Source organism: Sminthopsis crassicaudata, chromosome 3, assembly GCF_048593235.1.
Source record: "Sminthopsis crassicaudata isolate SCR6 chromosome 3, ASM4859323v1, whole genome shotgun sequence".
Classification (NCBI taxonomy): Eukaryota; Metazoa; Chordata; class Mammalia; order Dasyuromorphia; family Dasyuridae; genus Sminthopsis; species Sminthopsis crassicaudata.
Window position 1 is genome coordinate 386,207,172 of NC_133619.1, and position 22,149 is coordinate 386,229,320.

Genomic DNA, 22,149 nt, shown 5'->3' on the forward strand with positions numbered 1-22,149 from the left:
AAAATAAGAATTATAGAGGATATCTCCCTGGGTTGTTGTGAAAATTAAATGAGACGATTTTTTAAAATGTGTCATATAGTTACTGGCACATATTGTGTGTTTTATTTATAATATGTGCTAGATATTATTAAACATGTTGGTAATTTTTGTAGAGTAATAGAATATTTTAACAATGCTGTGAATGGAAATATGACAAGTCTGGAAAGCGAGGATAGCATCAGATCATTGGAGGCCTTGCAAACATCATGCACAGGATGTTTTAAATTTCAGCAAAGTTTAGTAAAGTAAAATTTTAGAGAGGAAAACCAACAAAAAGTTTTGAAAAATGAAGAAATCTATACAAGATTATTTTTATAAGTAGTATATGTCACAATAATCTCCGGAGTCAGGAAAACCTCAATTCAAAAGCAACTTTAGACACTTATTAGCTGTGTGACTCATTTGCCTCAATTTCCTTATCTGTAAAAGGAGGTGAAGAAGGAAATAGCAAACTATTCCAACATCCTAGCCAAGAAAACATCAGATAGGGTCATCAGAGGATTACACACAACTGAAATACTGAACAACAATATGTGTCCCAAATTGCTCACCAATTTCCTCTTTTCTGTTTAGGTGATCTATAGTATACTCCAGGCACAATCTTACTTGTGGTTTCGAACTCATAGGACTAAATAATCATATCATGCTTGTAGGCAACTGGAAGGAGTCCGTGCTGAAGAAGACACTAAAGATATATGAAAAGCAAGGACTGTGGGAACAAGATCCTAGAGGAGGAAAGAGAGAATAGGATCAAGGGAACATGTAGAGAAATCAGCCTTAGTGATATATGAAAGAGGAAAGAGTGGGTAATGATGTGGAGAAGTTATGATAAATGGAGGAGGTAACTAAGGAAGATCAAGTCAGATAATCTCAATGAAGTAGGAGGGCTGGTCTTTTACTATGAGAGCGGGGAGTAGTGGAGTCACTGGGGGAGAGAAGAAACGTTTTTGCAGTCTAAGGTATAAGATAGGAAATCAATAATGGCTTAGGAAAAGATTGTTGAGCAACGATACAGCTGAGCTTATATATCATGAATCAGTTCAACTTCATGACTTTATCTAGAAATGTTCCAGCAGCCCTGGAAAAGGAACTGAGAAACTAAATCCTCAATCCCCAAGAGAATCTTTAGTGAACATCCACATTTAAATACCAGGAAAATTTATACTCAGAGTACAGGCTGGTTATAGAAGGATGAGAATTCACAGGTCATGAACAACTGGTCAGAAGTAAGGAATTCTACAGCAAAATCTGGTAAAATGTTAAAGAAGATCATGTGGTCTGGGATATGATTAAGAACGAGTAAAGCCAGAGTGGGGAAAGTGGACTAAGAAAACAGAGAGGGACCCAGGAACCAAGCACCAAGTACATTTGCATAGACCTCAGGGACTGAGGGCTGAAATCAATATGGTATGCCCTCTAGAGTAGTAGATTAACGTTTATTAAAGATCAGAGTAATAAATTAAAATTTTTGTTGTCGTTGACCATTTCTTGCCTTTCTCATCCCACCATAAACTATAAGATTTACAACTGGAAGGTATTTAGTCTGTCTCTCTTATTTGACAGATGAACAAGCTAAGTAAAATTATTTGCCCATCAAAACCAAGATAAGCAATAAAGTCAGAATTCAAGCCCAATTCCTATGATCCAAATCCAGGAATCTTTCTGCTATATTATATTGACAGTCTATCATCTATTTATTTTCACAACTCTTTGAGGTAGGTAAGCTAACTATCACTAGTTCCAATTTATAAGGGGCAAAATTGGGACAAAGAAATATAGAAATTGATTTCATTCTCAAAGAGGACCAATGACTTCATTCTCAAAGAGGACCAATGACTTCAAGAGAGGGATGTCTTGACTTGCAAATGAATTGTATTTAAAGTAAAACTATGTAAAACCATCAGTCTCCCCCCTGTCTCCTCCAGAGTCATCAGAATCCAATGGTAAGACATAGGTCAGGATAACTTGTGATGAACTCAGATGTAGTGGAAGACCTTGGCCTTCACTCATTCAGTAGTTAAAGGCCAGGTGAGAATTGAGGTTTTAAAAAAAAAAAAAGGCCTACTTTGTCTTCACAAAAGAATTGTTTCTGTCCAAAACAGAAACAATTACTTTTTAAACTCATTTTGAGCCAACAAAACAAAAACAATTTGTGACAAAAGCTTGGACTAGGCCTATTTTTGGCCAATCAGTGAGAGTCAGAATAATTTGGGTTTAAAGACATAGACAAGTAGCTCTCTTTGAATCCCAATGGACTTTAACATAGCCTGGTTTTCCAGAATCATATTTCATGAAATCATAAAGGAAACAGCAAAAGAGTTAATTGTCCCAGTAGAAATAGGAGATAGGGTTAGGTACTGGATCTGTGATTTCATTGATATAGGAAACTTTATAAGGAGAAAAATCCCTCCTAAGTATTTACTAAAATCAAGGAATCTTAGAGTGAATCCTAGCAGTTAACTATTTGTAATCCATATCTACGGTATAAAATCTCTTCTTCGTCATCTTAATTAATGATCATTCACTTCTTTCTTGCTCCTTCTAATGACAACAAACTTACAGATTCACAACAAGAAACATTCTTTTTCAGAGAATTCTAATTGTAGAAAATTTTTCTAACATCAAGCTAAAATTTGTCTTCCTATAATTTCTATTTATATGTTATTAATACTTGTGCTTTCCAGGACATATGACAACCTTAAAATACCTGAAGAGGGTTCTACTGCTTTTTCTTAAGTCTTTGATTATCTAATCTAAAGATCTCAAATTTCCTCATCTGTTTTTCATATAAAATAATATTCATATCCTCTTTACCCACACTGCTCTGAATGCTTATCCTTCAATATGCAATCTTAATCTAAAATACTTTGGTATTAACCTTTATTTAAAAATATATATATATATAGTTTTGGATGAAGATAACTGACATACTGTTAACTTTTTTTAGCCTACATATGTTCTGAAAGTGCTAATAATATGAAGGTATCCTCACTGGGAAATGAAAAAATAACTCTTCCTTTCTCTCTCTCTCTCTCTCTCTCTCTCTCTCTCTCTCTCTCTCTCTCTCTCTCTCTCTCTCTCTCTCTCTCTCTGTCTCTGTCTCTCTCTCTCTGTCTCTCTCTCTCTCTGTCTCTCTCTCTCTCTCTGTCTCTCTCCCTCCCTCTCTCTCTCTCTGCTCTCTCTCTCTCTCTCTCTCTCTCTCTCTCTCTCTCTCTCTCTCTCTCTCTCTCTCTCTCTCTCTCTCTTAAAGAGCAAGAGCCAAAAAAAAATTATTTTTCTATTGTGACATTTTCTTTCCTTTTTTAATCAAAATCATTTAACTCTAGATAAGGAATTATTCAAGTTACATGTGTTTTGGTCACATTTGCCCCACTTAGCTTAATTTATAATGTTCCATTGAACTTCATGTACAATCCTCAATATTGTATATAAAATGTGATTGGTATTTGGTAGATTTTTTTTGCTTTCCTTATTAGGCAAATTCAGGTAGGGGATAAGACCAGTTTTATTTTCCTTTGCAGAAATAATTCACACATATAATGTGTTCCTTAGTTCCTCTCTCCTGAGTCCAATAACAATGTCTTTCCCTGGATGTTGAAGTTACCGGCCAGCTTTAGTAGAAGCTGAACAAATCAAAATATGGGCCTCTTTTACTGTCAGTAGGATATAATCTTAAGGGAAAAAGCCAAAGGGAGAGCATAGCTAAGACTGTTTTAATCTCTTCACTACTAATTTTCTATTTAGAAGGTGAGAAGCAAGTAATGATACCTTTAAAAGGAGACGAACTTTTATGTGGAATTACTTCTAGGTAGGGGTAGTCAAGACCAGTTTGTTTCCTAACATCAAGCTAAAATTTATCTTCCTATCATTTCTGTTCATGGGTTATTAATAGTTCTGCCTTCTAGGACTGTTACTTCTCTTGTATGTAAATATGTTCTCTGAAGTTAATTAAGTGGCCAAAAATAAGGTCACTCCAGATTTCTTTATGAGGTTGGCAAAAATAGGAGATTTGATACTGTTTTAGATCAAATGCCACTTATTTTACCACAAACCAGAAAACTGGCATAGGACTAGGAAATGAAGAAAAGAACAAATCCAAGCATTCCTCATTTTATAAGGTCATATGTTCCAAAAAGTTTGCCTGTAAAGCAAATATGCACTGAATCTAGAGGCAGTAGATTTAAGTGTTAGTCCTGGCTCTGGGGCAGATGCATTATGTGACCTTGGGCAGGTCATGTTTAAGTTTTAATTTCCTCACCTGAAAACAGGGATGGGGGGGGGGGAATAGAATTGGACGAGATTATTTCCAAGGTCTCTTTAAGCTCTAGCATTCTGAAGAGAAAGATTATTTTGTTTTTTTGCATTTTGCATAGTACTGTATCTTGGCTCTAACTAGATACTGTACATTGATTCTATTGTTTCTGAGTATACATCGCTCCCAGTAAGCTCACTTGAAAAGTATTAAATAGAGACTGAGTTAAAATGGTGACCAAGTTATAGCATCCTATGCTTCATAATAAACTGATAGCTCTATTGGCTGAACATAAATATAAAACAATTTTACCACTCTTTTTTGACTTCTGAAACTACCTTCTTCTTCTTCTCTCTCTCTCTTTCACACCCCTCCCTTTTAGAGAACTCTCAACCTTATATTCACAGTTCCAGGAACCTAGTGACCTTTATCTGTTTTATTATAGTATTTATAGTGGCAAATAGAGTTTGGCTGTTGTATCACAGTCAACCCAGAAGGTGGTACTACCGAGGACAAAATATATTACAGGAAAAAAAGTCACTAAATTTGAGGCCTTAGTTTAGGGGGAAATGACTTAATTTTCTGTACCTTATTTCTGTAATTATATTCGTCTGCAATTTTTCTTCACAAAAAAAATCTCTTCATGAACTAGCCTTCTCACATCATCAGCTGCCTCCTGGACATGTCAACCTGGATTCTTATAGGTATCTAAAATTCCTTATGTTCCAAACATAACTCATTATCTTTTCCTCCTTAACTTTTACCCTTTTCCAAATATCCCTATTACCTATTCCATCCTTCTTTCCAATCACCCAGAACAACGATTTCCTTACCCTTCTCTCAACTCCTCCTTCTCTCATCCTACATATCCAATTCATAGCCAAATCATGTCATCTTTACCTTAAAAATATCTCTTGCAAATGTCTTCTCCCTTCTCATAGAGCCACCATCTTAGTCCATGTCCTCATTACCTCTTGTCTTGACTATCATTCTACTGCTGCTGCTGTTGTTCAGTTGTTTGAGTCCTGTCTGATTCATTTTTGGTTTTCTTGGCAAGGATACTATAGTAGTTTTGAGAGAAATTATTATTTTGCTATATTAATAGCCAATTATTAAATTAGAATTAATGCTTTTTTCTCTTGTATCTCTCATTTAGGAAGAGCCCCCATAGATCAGTCTCTGAAGGACATGGGTAATTGATGAGATGTCTCCTAACCCTGGGGAAACATGCTCCTCCATCTTAGGCAGACTTTATTTTTGTTTTACGTGTAAACAGAATGTAATCTAGGTAAACTCCTGCCCAAGACAATGATGTCAGAGCCCCTGCACCCCTTCGTTGGAGTTTAGGGTGACCCAACTCATAAAAGAGAAAATCAACCAGAGTGGTTTGGGTAGAGATGGATCCAGATTGCCGAGTCTAGTGATCAAACCAGTTCTCAGCAGGAAGAGCTGAGAACTTCAAGGCCACCTCGCCATTAAAACATCCACCAATCAGGATTGATTTTTACTACTCAGGGGCACCCCCTTTTCCAAAAACATATTATGACTTTTAGCTCCTCCACGGTTTTGTTTTTGGTTACTGAGAAAAAATACTGACCGTCAATTTGTTGATTACAAGCTAGCTTAATTAATTATTAATTGCCCAGTAACTGTCTCAGGTTTTTACTCATCACAATTTGATATTTCCTTCTCTAGCTCATTTTACAGAAAAGGAAACTGAGGCAAATAATGTTAAATGGCTTACCCACTTCACACAACTAATAAGTGAATGAAACCAGATTTGAACTCACAAAGTTGAGTCTTTCTGACTTTAGCCTTAGTACTCTATCCATTATATCACTTAGTTGCCTTGACTATTATAATAGGTCTTCCTACCTCAAATCTCTCCCCAATACAATCCATTCTTCATTTAGATGTCAGGATGATTTTGTTAAAATATAGCTCTTATCATGTTATATACCCTTCTTCTCTAGTAGTTCACTTTGCTTTCAGGATCAAATATAAAATCCTTTGTTTGGCATTTAAAGTTTTTAGTAACCTGGTTCCTTTCTACTTTTCCAATCTTTTTGTACTTTCCCCCTGCATGTATTCTAGATTCTAACTACACTGGTCCACTTGGTATTCCTTGTACACAACAATCCATCTCCCTGCTCTGATTTTGCACTAGTTGTCTGCAACTTTGGATTCTCTCCCTCCTGACCTCATCCTCTTGATTTTCTTTCCATTCAAACTCTACCGTCTGTAAGAAACCTTTTCAAGCTCTCTCACCTGCTTTCTTTGTCATTACTTTCCACTGACTTTTTAGATATCTTTTATATACCTAGTTATGTGCATATTGTCTCTACAATTTTAATGGAAGTTCCTTGACAGCAGGAGCTGTTCCTGTCTTTAATTGTATCCCCAATGCTTCACACAGTTTCTGGCACATAGTAAGGCCTTCAAAAATGCTTATTGATTGACTGAATCATCCATTCTCTTGACTTTAATTCCCACTACTATACAATGAATTCCCCTATCTTTTTCTGGCATTGATTTCTTTTCTAAATACAAGATACATAATTCTGATTACCAACTAGCCTGGATGCCCTATCTCACACTCAATATCCCTAAAACTGAACTCATCTTGCCTTCAAAACTGTTCTTTATTTCCCCACTTCTGATGCTTTCAATTAGCATCTTGCAACTTACCTTTGACTCATTTTCCCTCTATTCAACATCCAATAATTTAATAAATCCTATCAATTCTAATCCACAAGGCCATTCTTTGTTTTCCATCATCACTTCTACTAACCTAGTTCATACCTTCACCAGCTTTCAATAGCTTTGTAGCTGCTTTACTCATTTCCAGAATTTCACCTCAAACCCAACCAAACACTGCTGCTAAATTAATTATCCTGATACTCAGCTCTGATTATGTTGTTTCCTTGCCCAAAACTTCTAATGCCTCACATAATTACCTACTGGGTTCACAATCTGGCCCCAACTGCCTTAGCCTTATCTGACATTATTCCTCTTTAAGCACCCCATGCTAAAATCAAACTGGTCTAGACACAGTTCCCTCAATGTTCCACACTTTCCAACCTCTGTATTTTTAGTCATACCATCCCCTGTTACTAAAATGGATTGTCTCTACCATCTCTCTCTACTGAATTTCTACTCATTTAAGATCCTACTCAAATATAGCCTTCACTAATCCCCTAAGCAAACTAGAACTCACTTTCCTCTGATTTCTTAAAGCCTCTCATGTAATTAATACATTCTATCTTCTTGTATTAAAGTTATCTCTTTTCCCTTCCATATTAGGCTTTTTGAAAGTAGAGATATATCTTTTTATCCTTTTATATCTCTCATTATATACATGCCTTTATCATGGTAGATTCTCTTCAACTCAGAAAGTGTTTTAATTCATCACAACATTTTTAGCTAATCATTAATATATGGGTTTGGACGTCTCAGATTCAAAATTACAGTGTTCCAATCAGTTCAAAATTCTACTTCAAATGTTATTTGAAAGAAGTAGTTAGTTACAAATCATAAATAATGAATTTGTCCAAAACAATTAATTTGCAACTTATCATATGGAATCATTTCTGAAATATTTGATGATAACCTCTCAATAGCATGAGCTTAGGACTCTTTAAAGCAGGTTAAATGTTGAATACAGAAAAGCAGGCATTTGTAGCAGGACTTCTAAAAAAGCAAACAATTTTCTTTTGGTTTCATGCTGATCAAAAGCCATGTCAACATGCACTTCTGATTTTAAAGGAGAGATTGCATTTTTTTTCAAATATTCTGATCTCCTGTAACAATACTGTAGGTAGCAATATAGTTCATGTTAAAGAAGACAGGTAGAGATACGTATGGAACCACTCCCACTTAACCCATCACCATACAATGATGTAGGAAAAATGTTCTATTATTCTTTCATTGTCAAAGTCACAATCTCAAACAGGATATAGTTTTTAATGTTGTATATGGAATCTAAAAGGTTGAACAGTATTTTATAAAGCCAGTGTTATCTATTTGCAACATACCTTCTGAATTTCAAAATCAATAACTATCCCAAAGTTGTATGTGTTGGATAATTGCAACCTTACATAGATGTGGAGAGCCAAACTTCCTACACAATGACTCCATCATTCGAGAGTTGTCCTGCAGTCAATTATGTGGCTTCCAGTTTCCTTTGCAAGTTACTATGGTAACAGCAAAAGCACAAATTTAAAAAGTATTTTTGCTTATATGTGTCCATTAGAGCTGAACTATTAGACACTTCAGTCTTCTTAATTCGACATAATTTTCCCTTGGTCTTTATGATGAAGAGGATTATGCTTTCAGGATGAGAATCTTTTGGCTGTGATTTTGCACGACTAAGAAAATTCTTTGAGCAAGCAATGCCACTCACTTTTGGAAAAACTTACACAGCATACGGCTCCACAGTTTTTTGTCTGGGTTCCAACATCTGTAGCACTGGATTATAGATTGTTTCTAAAATAATCTTAAATTGATGCATCATTGCTCCTTCCATTTGGGCCTGACAAAAAGTAGCTCTGGCATTTCCTCTCCTTTGTACATTGTAAACTGTATATCACTTTTTCTGCTCATGCCAAAAAAATGAATTCTTATCCATTTCAAGTTCTTATAAACTTAATTTCACTTAGTGGTATAAGAATTGCTTCCACTGTGAATGTATTTTTATTCAAGTGAGAATTCATCAAGTGCTGTTTCATGAACAAACGTATGAAATCATAATTATTTTTGTCAGGCTATTCTGAATTAAGTAGCATTAATAAGCTGCCTTTATAAAAAGCTGTCATTTATGTTCTCTTTACTCTCAAAAGGCAGGGCCTACAGCTCTTTAAACCTGGAAACCATCACGTTGTTTAGATGTCATCACTACTAAGAATTCTTGGGGCAAATAATGATGAGGGAACACAGTTTGCCCCCAGATTAGGTTGGAATGGTATTACCTCACTCAACCTGGGGTTTGTCCCCTTTTCCTTAATTCCTCTGATGTAAGAAAAGTAGATCAAGTGTGAGGAGACCTGGGTTCAAGTCCCAACTCTAGTTAACTAGCTGTATAACATGGGAAGATTCACTTCACATCTTAATATCACTTAACAATCTGAACCTCTAGTTACTCATTAGTAAAATGAGGGGGCTGGACCAGAAGATCTTTAAGGTCATATTCAACTCCAAATCCCATAATTATATATCATATTTTTCCCTTCATCCTTTGCATTCACATCTAGCCTTTTACCCTCACCTCTGAGACTAGAGGATAAAATTCTTTCATTTCTTCTCTGGCTTGAGGGTTTAGTCAGGTTCAGTGTCTGCCCCATGCTTCTATAATAAATTCTCAATTCTTAAGATTCTGAAGAATGAAATAGATGCCTAAGTTAGGGCCCAAGAGGTGACAAGAGATATGTGAATCAGTGTCTAGTTAATTTCTTAAAGAACCTGATATCGTCATGCTAAATTTTGAGTCTGCTGAGATAAAATTAGATTATAAGCCCTTTGAGGTCAGAATTTTTTTAGTTTCTTTTTATCCCCAGAATTTATCAAACTGCCTGTCACATTAAAACTGCTTAATAAATGCTTGAAGGTGATAAAGAAGGCAAAATTATATGTCATTCGATCATATGCCTTAGTTTTCATAGAAACACCTTTCACATCCATTCAGTCATTCACTTATTCAAGTATATTTGAGCAGTTATTATAGAACCATATTAGGTCCTGAACTGCCAAAAACTTCAAGTTCTCTTCCTTTCTACAAGTAGAAAAATCATACAATTTATGTGTAGTTTGTAATATTGGAAATATTATAAAAAACCACATTATCAGAGTTGGAAAGCACCTCAAAGGTCTGCATTAGTTTTGTTCGTACAAAAACTTTTTAACTTAATATAATCAAAATTTTCTATTGTGTGATCAATAATGATCTCTAGTTCTTCTTTGGTCAAAAATTCCTTCCTCCTCCACAGATCTGAGAGGCAAATTGTCCTATGTTCTTCTAATTTATTAACAATCTCATTCTTTATGTCTAGATCATCAACCCATTTTGACCTTATCTTGGTATGTGGTGTTAAATGTGGGCCAATGCCTAGTTTCTGCCATGCTAGTTTCTAATTTCCCAACATTTTTTGTCAAATAATGAAGTCTTATCCCAAAAGGGTCAAACACTAGATTGCTACAGTTATTGACTATTTTGTCCTGTGAACCTAACCTATTCCACTGATCAACTTCTCTATTTCTTAGCCAGTACCAAATGGTTTTAGATCTGATACAGCTAGGCCATCTTCATTTGATTTTTTTTTTCCATTAGTTCCCTTGAAATTCTTGACCTTTTGTTCTCCAAATGAATTTTGTTGTTATTTTTTTCCTATATCATTAAGATAGTTTCTTGGAAGTTTGATTGGTATAGCACTAAATAAATAGACTAGTTTAGGTCGTATTGTCATCTTCATTATATTCGCTTGACCTAACTAAAAGCACTTAATAGTTTTCCTATTGTTTAGATCTGACTTTATTTGGGTGGAAAGTGTTTTGTAGTTTTCCTCATATAGTTCCTGACTTTCCTTTGGCAGATAGATTCCCAAATATTTTGTACTATTGACAGTTTATTTTAAATGGATTTTCTCTTTTTATTTCTTGCTATTGGATTTTGTTAATGATGTATAAAAATGCTGGTGATTTATGTAGATTTATTTTGTATTCTGCAACTTTGCTAACATTGTAGATTATTTCTAATAGCTTTTTAGTAGATTCTCTAGGGTTCTCCAAGTATACCATCATATCATTTGCAAAGAGTGATAATTTGGTTTCCTCATTATCTACTATAATTCCTTTAATCTCTTTTTCATCTCTTATTGCTAAAGCTAGCATTTCTAATATAATATTGAATAGTAATGGCGATAATGGGCAATCTTGTTTCTTACTGGGAATAATTCCAGTTTATCCCCATTACATATGATGCTTACTGATTATTTCAAATAGATGCTACTGACTATTTTAAGGAAAAGTCCATTTATTCCTATACTCTCTAGTGTTTTTAATAGGAATGGGTGTTGGATTTTATCAAATTTTTTTCTGCATCTATTGAGATGATCATATTATTTTTGTTAATTTAGTTATTGATATAGTCAATTATGCTAATAGTTTTCCTAATATTGAACCACCCCTGCATTTCTGGTATAAATCCTACTTGGTCATGGTGTATTATCCTAGGGATGATTTTTCTGTAATCTCGTTGCTAATATTTTATTTAAGATTTTTGCATCAATATTCATGAGGGATATTTGTCTATAATTTTCTTTCTCTGTTTTAATCCTACCTAGTTAGGTATCAGTACCATGTCTATGTCATAAAAGGAATTTAGTAAGACTCCTTCATTCCCTATTTTTTCAAATAATTTATATACTATTGTTCTTTAAATGTTTGGTAGAATTCATCTAAATCAATCTGGTCCTGGGGATTTTTTCTTAGGAAGTAGATTAATAGTTTGTTCTATTTCTTTTTTCTAAAGTTGGACTATTTAAGCAATTTACTTCCTTCTCTGTTAATTTGGGCAACTTATATTTTTGTAAGTATTCATCTATTTCACTTAGGTTATCAAATTTATTGGCATAAATTGGGCAAAGTAACTCCTAATTATTGCTCTAATTTCCTCTTCTTTAGTGGAAAGCCCTCCCTTTTCATTTTTAAGACTAACAAGTTGATTTTCCTCTTTCCTTTTTCTAATCAAATTTATAAAAGGTTCATCTATTTTGTTAGTTTTTCATAGAATTACTAAAACTTAGAATCTAAGTTACTTGTGTACTTATCTCCATTACTAAATTATAAGTCATTGAAAACAGAGATGGCTTTATTTAAATGTTTTGTTTTGTTTTTAACTTTGCTTCCCTTTCCATGCCTGGAATAATAACTTGCATAGAATAGGTGGTGAATAATTATTTATTAAGCATATATATATATGCACATGCACACACACACACACACACACACACACACACACACACACACATATATTACATGAGGCAGCTAGGTGGCACTGGGATTTGAATCAGGAAGACTGATCTTCATGAGTTAAAATTCAGCCTCAGATACTTATTAGCTGTGTGACCCTGGGCAAATCACTTAACCCTATTTTCCTTAGTTCCTCATCAGCAAAGGAACTGGAGAAGCAAATGGCAACCCAACCTAGTATCTTTGCCAAGAAAATCTTAAATTGAGATCGTGGAGAGTCAAAACAACTAAACAACTGAAATACTTCCCCTCTATCTAATTCTATAGCACCATCATGTTTTAGGCAAGTGTTCTGACCATTTAATAAATGAGTAGTAATCTATATAGAATGATATATATATATATATATATGTATATATATATATATACATATATATATATATATATATAAATTATTGAGCAAAAAGTGGGCTTGGATTGGAGAGAAAGTAGGAATATAGAAGGATTGTCCTCACTACTAATCAACTAATCAACCATTTATCTTTTTAGTATTTCATTTTCCTTATCTGTAAACTGGGAGTACTCATACCATCATCCTTTTTTTTTTTTTTTTTTTTTTTAACATCTATTACCTCAGGAAGGGAATTTGGAGAAAATGGTGATCCAAATTAGGCATACAGGTAGGAGCAGGAAAATGCATTCACATTTGGAAAGGCAAGTTTTACCATACAAAATAACTCGCCCAGTCTCACACAGCAAGTCAGTGACAAAGCTGGGGCTAATTTTTCTATGCAGCTCTAGCCCCATGACTATTAGGAAAACATCTGATCTAATTCCATCTATGATAGGGGAACATGCTTGCTTCTCCAGCCCAACCATGAAGTCTGGGAGGACCGGAGATCCCAGGATTGGTAGCAGTTGTTTTGTTGAACTGGGTTCCACCCACAGCATCTGTGCTGAACTAATGTTTTATTAATTTCCCAACACACCACCTACTGCTTGGTTGATATCCAGAATGTAGATGTGCCAGCTTAAAAAAAAAAAAAAAAAAAAAAAAAGTCTTTTGCCACAGTAAACAAACAGGATGGAAAGTGTTCCAGATCTTTCTCATCCTCATTCTCTCCTCTTGATTGCATTTAATTTGTTTCAAAGCTGCTATCAGGTCAATGGTCCTTCCTAAATTGGGAAAAATGACTAAGCTCTCCCTTTCACTTTTTTGGGGACTTGGGGAGTTCAATGGCTGGTATTTCATCGACTATATTAATAACCTAAGAAAATTAAGCCAAATGAATGGGAAAATCTTACCAAAATATGTAAAAATTATTTAATGTTATCCATTTGCAATAAAGTGATTATATTTTAGGAAACTCATAATTAAACTGATCTGATTAGCACCATATGGAAAATGTGCTCAGAAGTGGACAAAAAAAGCTATAGGTTTAAGGAAGTACTGTTTCATATTTACATTTGCAACAAATAAGGAAAAAAAAAAAAACTGAAGGCTCATACTCAGGGAATATAGTAAATGACAGCTTTGGCAGGATTCCACTACAGACAGTCTTCCCTGCATGACCCACACACTCACTTTAGAAAAACCAGTTTCTAGGGGACTATAAGTGCTTATCTCTGGAGGATTAGGCAGCTTGGTAGCAGGGGGGTGGGGCAATAAAGCCTGATCTGCAAGTCCCCAACCCTCCACTGTCTTTAACCTTCTTTACTGCTAAAGGCAATTAACTTTCTACCTCTAAGGTTCAGTCCTCATTCAAGTTAGAGGATCAACCCTAACCTGGCACAGGAGGGACAAGATTACCTGCCTGTCTTGTTATAAACTATATCCCAGGCATGATAAAAATTTACATTTCTTTACAAAGTAACTTCTTTGCAATAACCCTGTAACAAAGTATTATTCTCCTTAATGTATAGATGAAGATTAAGATCTGAAGAGGTAAAGACTTTACATCAGATATATAGAGTCAGATTTGGGACTAAAATCCATGTCTTTATGATTCCAAACTGATTTTTTTTTTTCCCCAAATAGAGAAGTTCAGAAAGCACAATGAGTTCTTTTATCATAACTCATTAAACTTATATGTGTTGGTGAATTACAGCTCATTTATAGCTCTCTGCTTTCCAAGTGATCAAAATATACATTATTTATGAAAATTTTCCAATTTGTTTACAATTTTAAAAGTCCATTCCCAAGTTGTCCTTTATACTTCTAGTACTCAATATCTGACCTCTTACATCAGTATCTCACCTAGTTCCTCCAGAATTAGGAATTTTCTTGATTTTCCCAGGTCTCTCTTGGAACTAGTTTAATGATTTTGAATACTAATTTGCATGATTGGGATCCAGATTCCTTCATGATATAGCCTTTCCACTTATCTAGACATTCTCAATTCAACAAATATTGGAGTTTCAGAGATTGTTATGGAGCTAGAATCAAAAACTTGCCAATGGATTGTAAAAAATAAAGAAGGAAGCAAGTAGGATGACTCCAAAGTTACATATCTGGGTGATTAGGAGACTCCTTGACAAAAAACATAAAAATTTGAAAAGAACACAGAGTTTGGAGATAGAGGTAGGGATAGCTGACAAGTTATGTTGAATCTTAGATTTCTGCAGGACATGAAGATTTGATTTCTGAGTTTGAGAAAAGTGGCTATTTTTCTATTATAATGCCCAATTATTAAATTAGGATTTAGGTTTTTTTCCTTTATTTCCTCATTCAGGAACTAGTCCTAAAAGTCTGTTAGTCTCCAAAGGATAAGGCTGATGAGATTGTCCAAATTCTCCTGGAACAAGTAACTTGCTCTTGAGTACCCCACCCAACTATAAGACTTTATTTCTGTTTAGAGTATAAACAGACTCTAATCTAGGTGAATTTTTGCCTTAAATCATTAAGTTTATGTCTTTGCACATACACTCCACTCCCCTGCAGAGGAATTTAGTGTAACCCAGCTCATAAAAGAGAAAATCAACCAGAGTGATCTGGATAGAAATGGATTCCTTTGTCCAGTTTGCTGGAGTCTCATGATCAAACCACTCTCACAGCAGGGGGATGTTGAGGGCTTTCAGCCCACCTTCTTATGTGAAAGTACACCTCCTCATTAATTGTTTATATAGTAGGATTGATTTTCATCTGTCAAGGATATACACACTCCCCCTTTTTCAAAGGTGTTTAAAGCATTCAGTGATCTTCTTGGTTTTGTCTTTGGTTACAGAGAAAAACCACCGACCATCACTTTATTGATTATCAGCTAGTCTATTTAATAAATTGGCTAATTACCCAAAAAACCCAACCTCTGATTCTTGGGCTTTTCATTCATTTCATAATTCTGAAGAGAGTTTGTGGTGCAAGATATAGATTTGAGAGTTGTCTACATAAAGATAATAAATGACTCCATGGAAACTGATGGAATCAAAAACAGAAAAAACATTATAGGGAGAAAGAAAAAGGCCTAAGGTAAAGAAAGACACACATCCTTATTGGACAGAAAAGGGAAAATAGTTCATAAAAAAAAAAAAAAAGCTGAGAAAGAACAATAAGACAAGTAGAAGAAAAAACAAACAATATGAAAGTCAATAGAAAAGAGAATATCCAGATGACGGAGAGTAGTCAGTAATGTTAAAAAAAAAAAAAAAAAAAAAAAAAAAAGATTTCTTCTGGTCCAGGAGAATGAACATTTTTCAAAGAACATTTACATGTGATTTGTCATCAAATTTCATTTTTTCTCAGTAGGTGAAAGTCTGCCTTCTCACTCTCTTACCCATTTCTGTCCCCATCCATTGAAAAGAAAAACTTCTATTACAAGCAAGGATGGTCACACAAAACAAACTTTGGAAGTAGCCTTATAAGAGATTTCGAAATTAAGACATTCTTGGTAGTCTTAGGAAACACAGTTGAAATAGAGCAATAAGGGTAGAAGCCAGATTCCAGAAACTTAAAAATGAGTGGTGAAGAAGTCAAGGACATGAATAGACACTCTAGCAATTCAACAGTGAAAGGAAGGGACATGATAGGATGGCAATTTGAGGGGATGATTATGTGAAGGTGTTTTAAGAAGAGGGAACCCGGTATATTTTGGACCAGAAGGTGTCAATGAGCAGAAGATTGAATATGAGGAGCAAAAAGAAGTAATGATGTGTTAAGCTACTAGGTAAGATTAAATTAGATGCACAAACAGAAGAGCTGTCTTTGATAAGTAGAAGGGCAAAGGTGTTGACTTTATAAAATAAAAGAGAAGAGAACTTATTCTCCCTAGTCTTACTTTTCTCAGTAAAGTATAAAATCATCTGCTGAGGACAAAAAAGTTATAAAAAACTTGGGGACTGAGGAAAATGTTTACAACAGTCTCTAGTAAATGTGAATCAAGAAAAAGGGGAAAGTGCCATGTAGCATTGGAGGGTCTCAGTTAAATTCATAAAGGACACTATACAGTATCAGTAATATTATTTTTAAAATGATTTTGAACAAATAATTTATTTTGACTATTATAAATACCCAAATTAATTATAAAAGACATATATGTCCAGAGAAAAGAACTGATAAATAGAAGTATGTCTAAAATAATTTAACATATATACATATGTATGTATGTCTATATTACCATACACATATATACACACAGACACACATACATACATATATTTATTAGTGTCTGATGGTAGCCATCTCTAGGGTGCAGAGAAGGAGAGAAAAAAATTTATCTGATATTGTAGTATATTTGAAAGAAATAGCAAGTTGTGCACAGCAGATTTGCAGTTCATATATAATCATCTTTTATATTGTATGATGTAATGGAAATGCTTCCTTTATTCCAAAAATTAAAAACTTTTAAAAAAAAAAGACTTTCATAATGGATCCAATCAGTGGTATAACTTCTTCTGACATTCAACAATTTAGTGGTAGGAAAAGAAAAGGAACTGTGGGAATGAGAATGAGTTGCAAATTGGTGGGGCATGAATGGACATAAAATAAAGGCAAAAAATTCAAGAGTAAAGGACAACGTGTAATTGAACTGGTCTAGGAGGCTCCAGAGTCTTAACAGAGGAATGTGCAGCCAGAGCAGAGGAATAGAAAACCTGAAGATCATTATAAAGATTAAGAAAAGAAAAGTAAAAGAAAGAATAGATTACCAAAAAAGGAATCTTGGTTTTTAAGATCAGAGAGATAGAAAAGATATGAGTGAAACCATCATATGAATAGGTAATTCTTGGGAATCTGTCAGTTACCTATGGGTCTATCTAGTTTCCAGAATTGACATCCTTGTCCACATGCCAAAATTCTGTCCATTCCACAACTTAACAAGCACTAGTAATCACAGAAGGACATTAGGCAAAATTATGAAGTGGTCAAAGTGAATATTCAATTCTCTTCTTTTCTCCTTCCTCCCTACTAGGTCTGCTCAGCCTCTCCAATTTTTCTCCCAACTTTTCCTTACCTCTTTTCCTTCTCAAAACTAAATGGCTTTTGTGCTTCCAGTCTAAGAAACTAATTTGACCTAGAGTACTCATATGAAATGTTTAGTGGTTTACCTATTATGAGTAAGGCATACTACTTAGCATCCAGTCTAGCACACTTAACTATATGTTTATAAAGGAACTGATAATAAAGTGTTCCTTCAAGCTGAACTTTGTCCTTTATCATTCTACATTATAATGGAGAAAAGTGAGGCAGTAGCCAGATTAGTAAGTATTTAAAAATCAGAACTGGAAGTCTTTTTTTTTTTTTTTTCCCCTTCACAATAGATCTTTTGCAAACTTGAAGAGGGAATCCTAAAACGCTTCTAAAAATCCCATTATCTTTGATCATCAATCAATAAATATTATCTTCTCTCACTGAAATATAGTACAAGGGATATAATAATAAATATTTGATAACTGGTTCTCCAGAAATATCTATGTATATGTGTATATTCACATGCATGTAGTATATATGCATGTATTTATATGTATATAATACACATATCTATATGCATACAATATGAGCTTCATTTGCATTATTAATATTTTTTCTCTCACTTTCCTCAGTCTAGACAATCAACAAAACAATAAATCAAGCTCTGATTTGTAGCATTTGCTGATTTCCAAGTTACAAAATGCTCACATTGAAAATTTAACAAGTGGAGAAAAGGTTTGAGCTGATTCCAACACATCACTGAAACTCCCATTTCAGTGGAACACAATTGGAGTTGTTTCCCCGTTCAAGAAAATGGGAAAAGGTTCAGTTGTTAGTACACATTTTTTTCCTTCTGGGAAACTTCTCTATCACTACCATCTACAAGCTAGTATACCCATACAATCTACTGGATCTTTAATAATGAAGAATGGAGCCACAGGCTATCCTATACAAAAGCTCTAAAACCATTTGGAAGATGATTGATGGGAGAAAATCAGCCCAGTTGTTAAACAAATGAGCATTTTAAACCAAAGAAACAATTCTGTTTTGAAAAACAGATTCAAGTTGTATAGAAGTTTTGTATAAGTTAGTAAATATTGTTATAAACTAAAATGGCAGGTTTCCATGAAAGCTAGGGTTAATACAAGTGTTTTAAGAAGGAATTTGGCAAAGCTAGAAAGAGAAAAATATTTTGCTCTGAATTCAATCAAAACCTAGAAGATCTCTTTCTCTTCATACCTTCTTCCTTCTAAATTTAACAGTGAACCAAGAAGTTTGATGTTGTAAGCTCAAGCATTATTTTCCAAAGCCTCTAATTTAAACCACGGAGTTTTATTTTCTCTTAAGGAGCTTTGTGTCAGGGTAGACATGGTGTCACCCTTAATAGTACATTTGTAAAGAACATTTCAAAATGTGTCATTGGTTTTCCAGCTCTTTGTACTCTCCTCACACCAACAAAAACCTCCTTGGTTCCACTGGGATTTTTGCCTGTACAAAGACTACAGGATCCAATCTTTCCAATCTTCTTTTATTTGGGAATGGACTCAATTACTATCCAAACTGAACAGACTCACTTTTCTATTCACTTGTTTTGGCCATCTGATAAGATGTCTTTCCTTCTCCATTCCTACTTCTCTCAATTCTTTCAAAACTATTCAAAACTTGTTATTTATAATGTCTTTTCACAAACTAATCTCACCTGCTCTAGTCAACCTAATGTTCCTTTGGCATCCATTTCTTCCTCTTATAACTAGTTCTATTGTGGAACTGTTTTTTGTTTTTTGTTTTTTTGTTTTGTTTTATTTGTTTGTTTGTTTGTTTGTTTGTTTCTGCTATTAGGTAGCCTTATTTGTTTTATTGCTATTTGCATTCCATGAGTTCATTACTTCTTTAAGGTCAGATTCCTTTGTCTTCCTTCCTTTTATCTCCTTATACCTAAAAGATTACTAAGATGCTTATATTTCTATATAGCTTTAAGATTTACACAATATTTTGCATAAATCAGGCCCTTTATATCCTCACAATAATCCTGAAAGATAGTCCCATTTAATAGAGGAGGGAACTGAGGCACAGAGCTATGAATGGTCTTGCCCAGGAGCAGAGAGCTAGTAAGAATCTGAGGTAGGATTTGAACCCATATATCCCCGACTCTCAGCCCATTATATCAAGCTGCTTCTCTGCTATGTACACAGTAAAAGGGGTAGGGGCTATCTAATTTCTTAGGGAGACAATTTAGAACAGCATAAAGCTCCACATAAGTGATCATGAATAAAGAGGAAAAAAAATCTTTCCAGAAACAGGATCACTTAGATTAGGAAGATCTTGCCTGGGTTTCCATATTGTCCCTTCCACAACCTTTTCTCATTTCTCTCTTCATTTTGCAAAGAAGTGCATGGCTTGGTAGATAGAATGCCAAGTCTGGAATCAGGAAGAATCCTCCTTTTGAGTTCAAATATACTCAGACATTTATTATCAGTGCTACTACTTGGGGTGAGTCACTTAATCCTGCTTGCCTCAGTTTACTCATCTGTAAAGTGAGCTGGAGAAGGAAATGGCAAACCACTTTAGTATCTTCTCCAAGAAAACTCTAAACGGGCTCATAGAGAGTTAGACACATCTGAACAGCAACAATAAACCAATTTCAAGTGAATGCTATCTGTCATCTTCAAAGGCATCCATAATAGTTTTTACCTCTTGTCTAACTGATTCTTTTTATCTCTTTACAGGATAGTGGCCAAAGCCTCACAGAACCTCATGTCTACCCAAAGCTTAGGAATTGTATTTGGACCCACACTTCTGAGGGCTGAAAATGAGACTGGGAATATGGCAGTCCACATGGTGTACCAAAACCAAATAGCAGAACTCATGCTAAGTGAGTACAATAAGATCTTCAGCTCTAAGGAAGACTGACAGACAAGGCACATTATTGAAAATTTTCACATCTGTCTTGATGCCTAATATTTTTACATTTCTGTAAACATATTTCTGAAATATTTTTTTCCTTTCAAGTGACAGATGCCTCATTTTGTGAAAACTTAATGATGATTTCATGTTTAAGTTCCAAACATTAGAATAAAATAATTGACAATATTTGCCTATATGTATTCAACATTAACCCTTTAAATGCTATGCCATCCAGCACTTCTAGGACCATGGGGTGGGTATCTAAACATTTTCAGAAATGTAAGTAATATAACTTATATTCACAAGGTACATTGTAACACTGATTCTAGTTTCGATATGTGTATTAGTCTATGTTTGTGCATCCTCATGGGTACTAGTTGAATCTAGCTAGTCTAAAAATGATAAAGAAATAGAAATTAATACATTGTAAAAGATAAGAGTTTCAGGTCTAAAACTAAAACAAATATATTTCCTCTTTTAAGATTTTTTTTTTTTTTGCTTGGGGATATTTTAGCTATTCTCTGAGCTATACATAACAAGAGGTTTTGCTTTGTTTTGTTTTGTTTTTCAAAGAAAATTGACAGCTAAAACATTTTCCATTGGATACATTTAAAAAATACTATTTCCCATCCACTAAACATACTATCCTATAAATTAGGAAGAAAATTAGACCCCAACTATTTTGTTCTTAATATCATACCAGGATTGCATGGCTGCTCATTTTTTAATGTTAACATCCATTTTGATTCTTCATCATACTCTATATCTTCTTTCCTGGCTCTGTCATGAACTGTAGAATTTTTATTATGCTCCTGAGGATGCTTTATTGGTGAATTACATTAAATTCATCTAGAAAGAACTTAAAGAAAAAAAGCTTTTTCATATGCCCTTAGGATTTCTTGGCTAGACTTGAATCAGTTTATGCATTTGATGGTTAGTTTCAGTTGTCATGGGTAAACAAAAGGGTAACTGTCTAGAATATATCAAATATTGTTTTATTTTGAAAAGTATGTTTCTAGCTATACATGTCCTATACCCTATTTTGTGAAAGTATTCTGCTGATAAAAATGTAGACTTATGTTTGACAGCTTTTTAATCAAGTTCAAACAGAATAAATAAAACTAATCCAGTGTGGTAACGAGTCAGTCTGGTTATCGATTTGTTCATAAAATGAAAAATAAGGCATGTAAATAAAATATGTGAAACTGAGATCCAAGAGCAAACATTTAGAGCAATTGAGGACTGATATACATGAAGTGGATATATAGGTGTGCTGCATGGCACACAAAGAGATATCTCAACAGGTAGATAAACAGAATCATTCCCTAGCATATATTGTACTAATTCAGGAATGGAAAGAAGTCTTTCAATCTACTCCTGCCTAACTTTATGATGAGAAACACAGTACAAGCATACCTCATTTTATTGTGCTTTACAGATATTGTGTTTTTTGTAAATTGAAGGTGTGTGGCAACCTCTTAGAGCCATTTTTTCCAACATGTGCTCACATCATGTCTCTGCGTTACATTTTGGTAATTTCCACAATATATCAAACTTTTTCATTATTATAATATCTGTTATGAAGATCTGT

General features: G+C 34.3%; 1 protein-coding gene across 3 annotated transcripts in view; it reads left to right on the forward strand.

The window, feature by feature from the left end:
- The window catches only part of ARHGAP15 (Rho GTPase activating protein 15), an 818,431-nt gene extending 796,735 nt beyond the window's left edge, over positions 1-21,696 (forward strand). For all 3 annotated transcript variants that reach the window (XM_074302035.1, XM_074302034.1, XM_074302036.1), the window contains one exon: positions 20,381-21,696. In XM_074302035.1, coding sequence (XP_074158136.1) covers positions 20,381-20,564 — 184 coding nt within the window. In that variant the 3' untranslated portion in view covers positions 20,565-21,696. The remainder of the gene's footprint in view (positions 1-20,380) is intronic.
- Positions 21,697-22,149: the final 453 nt, after the last annotated feature.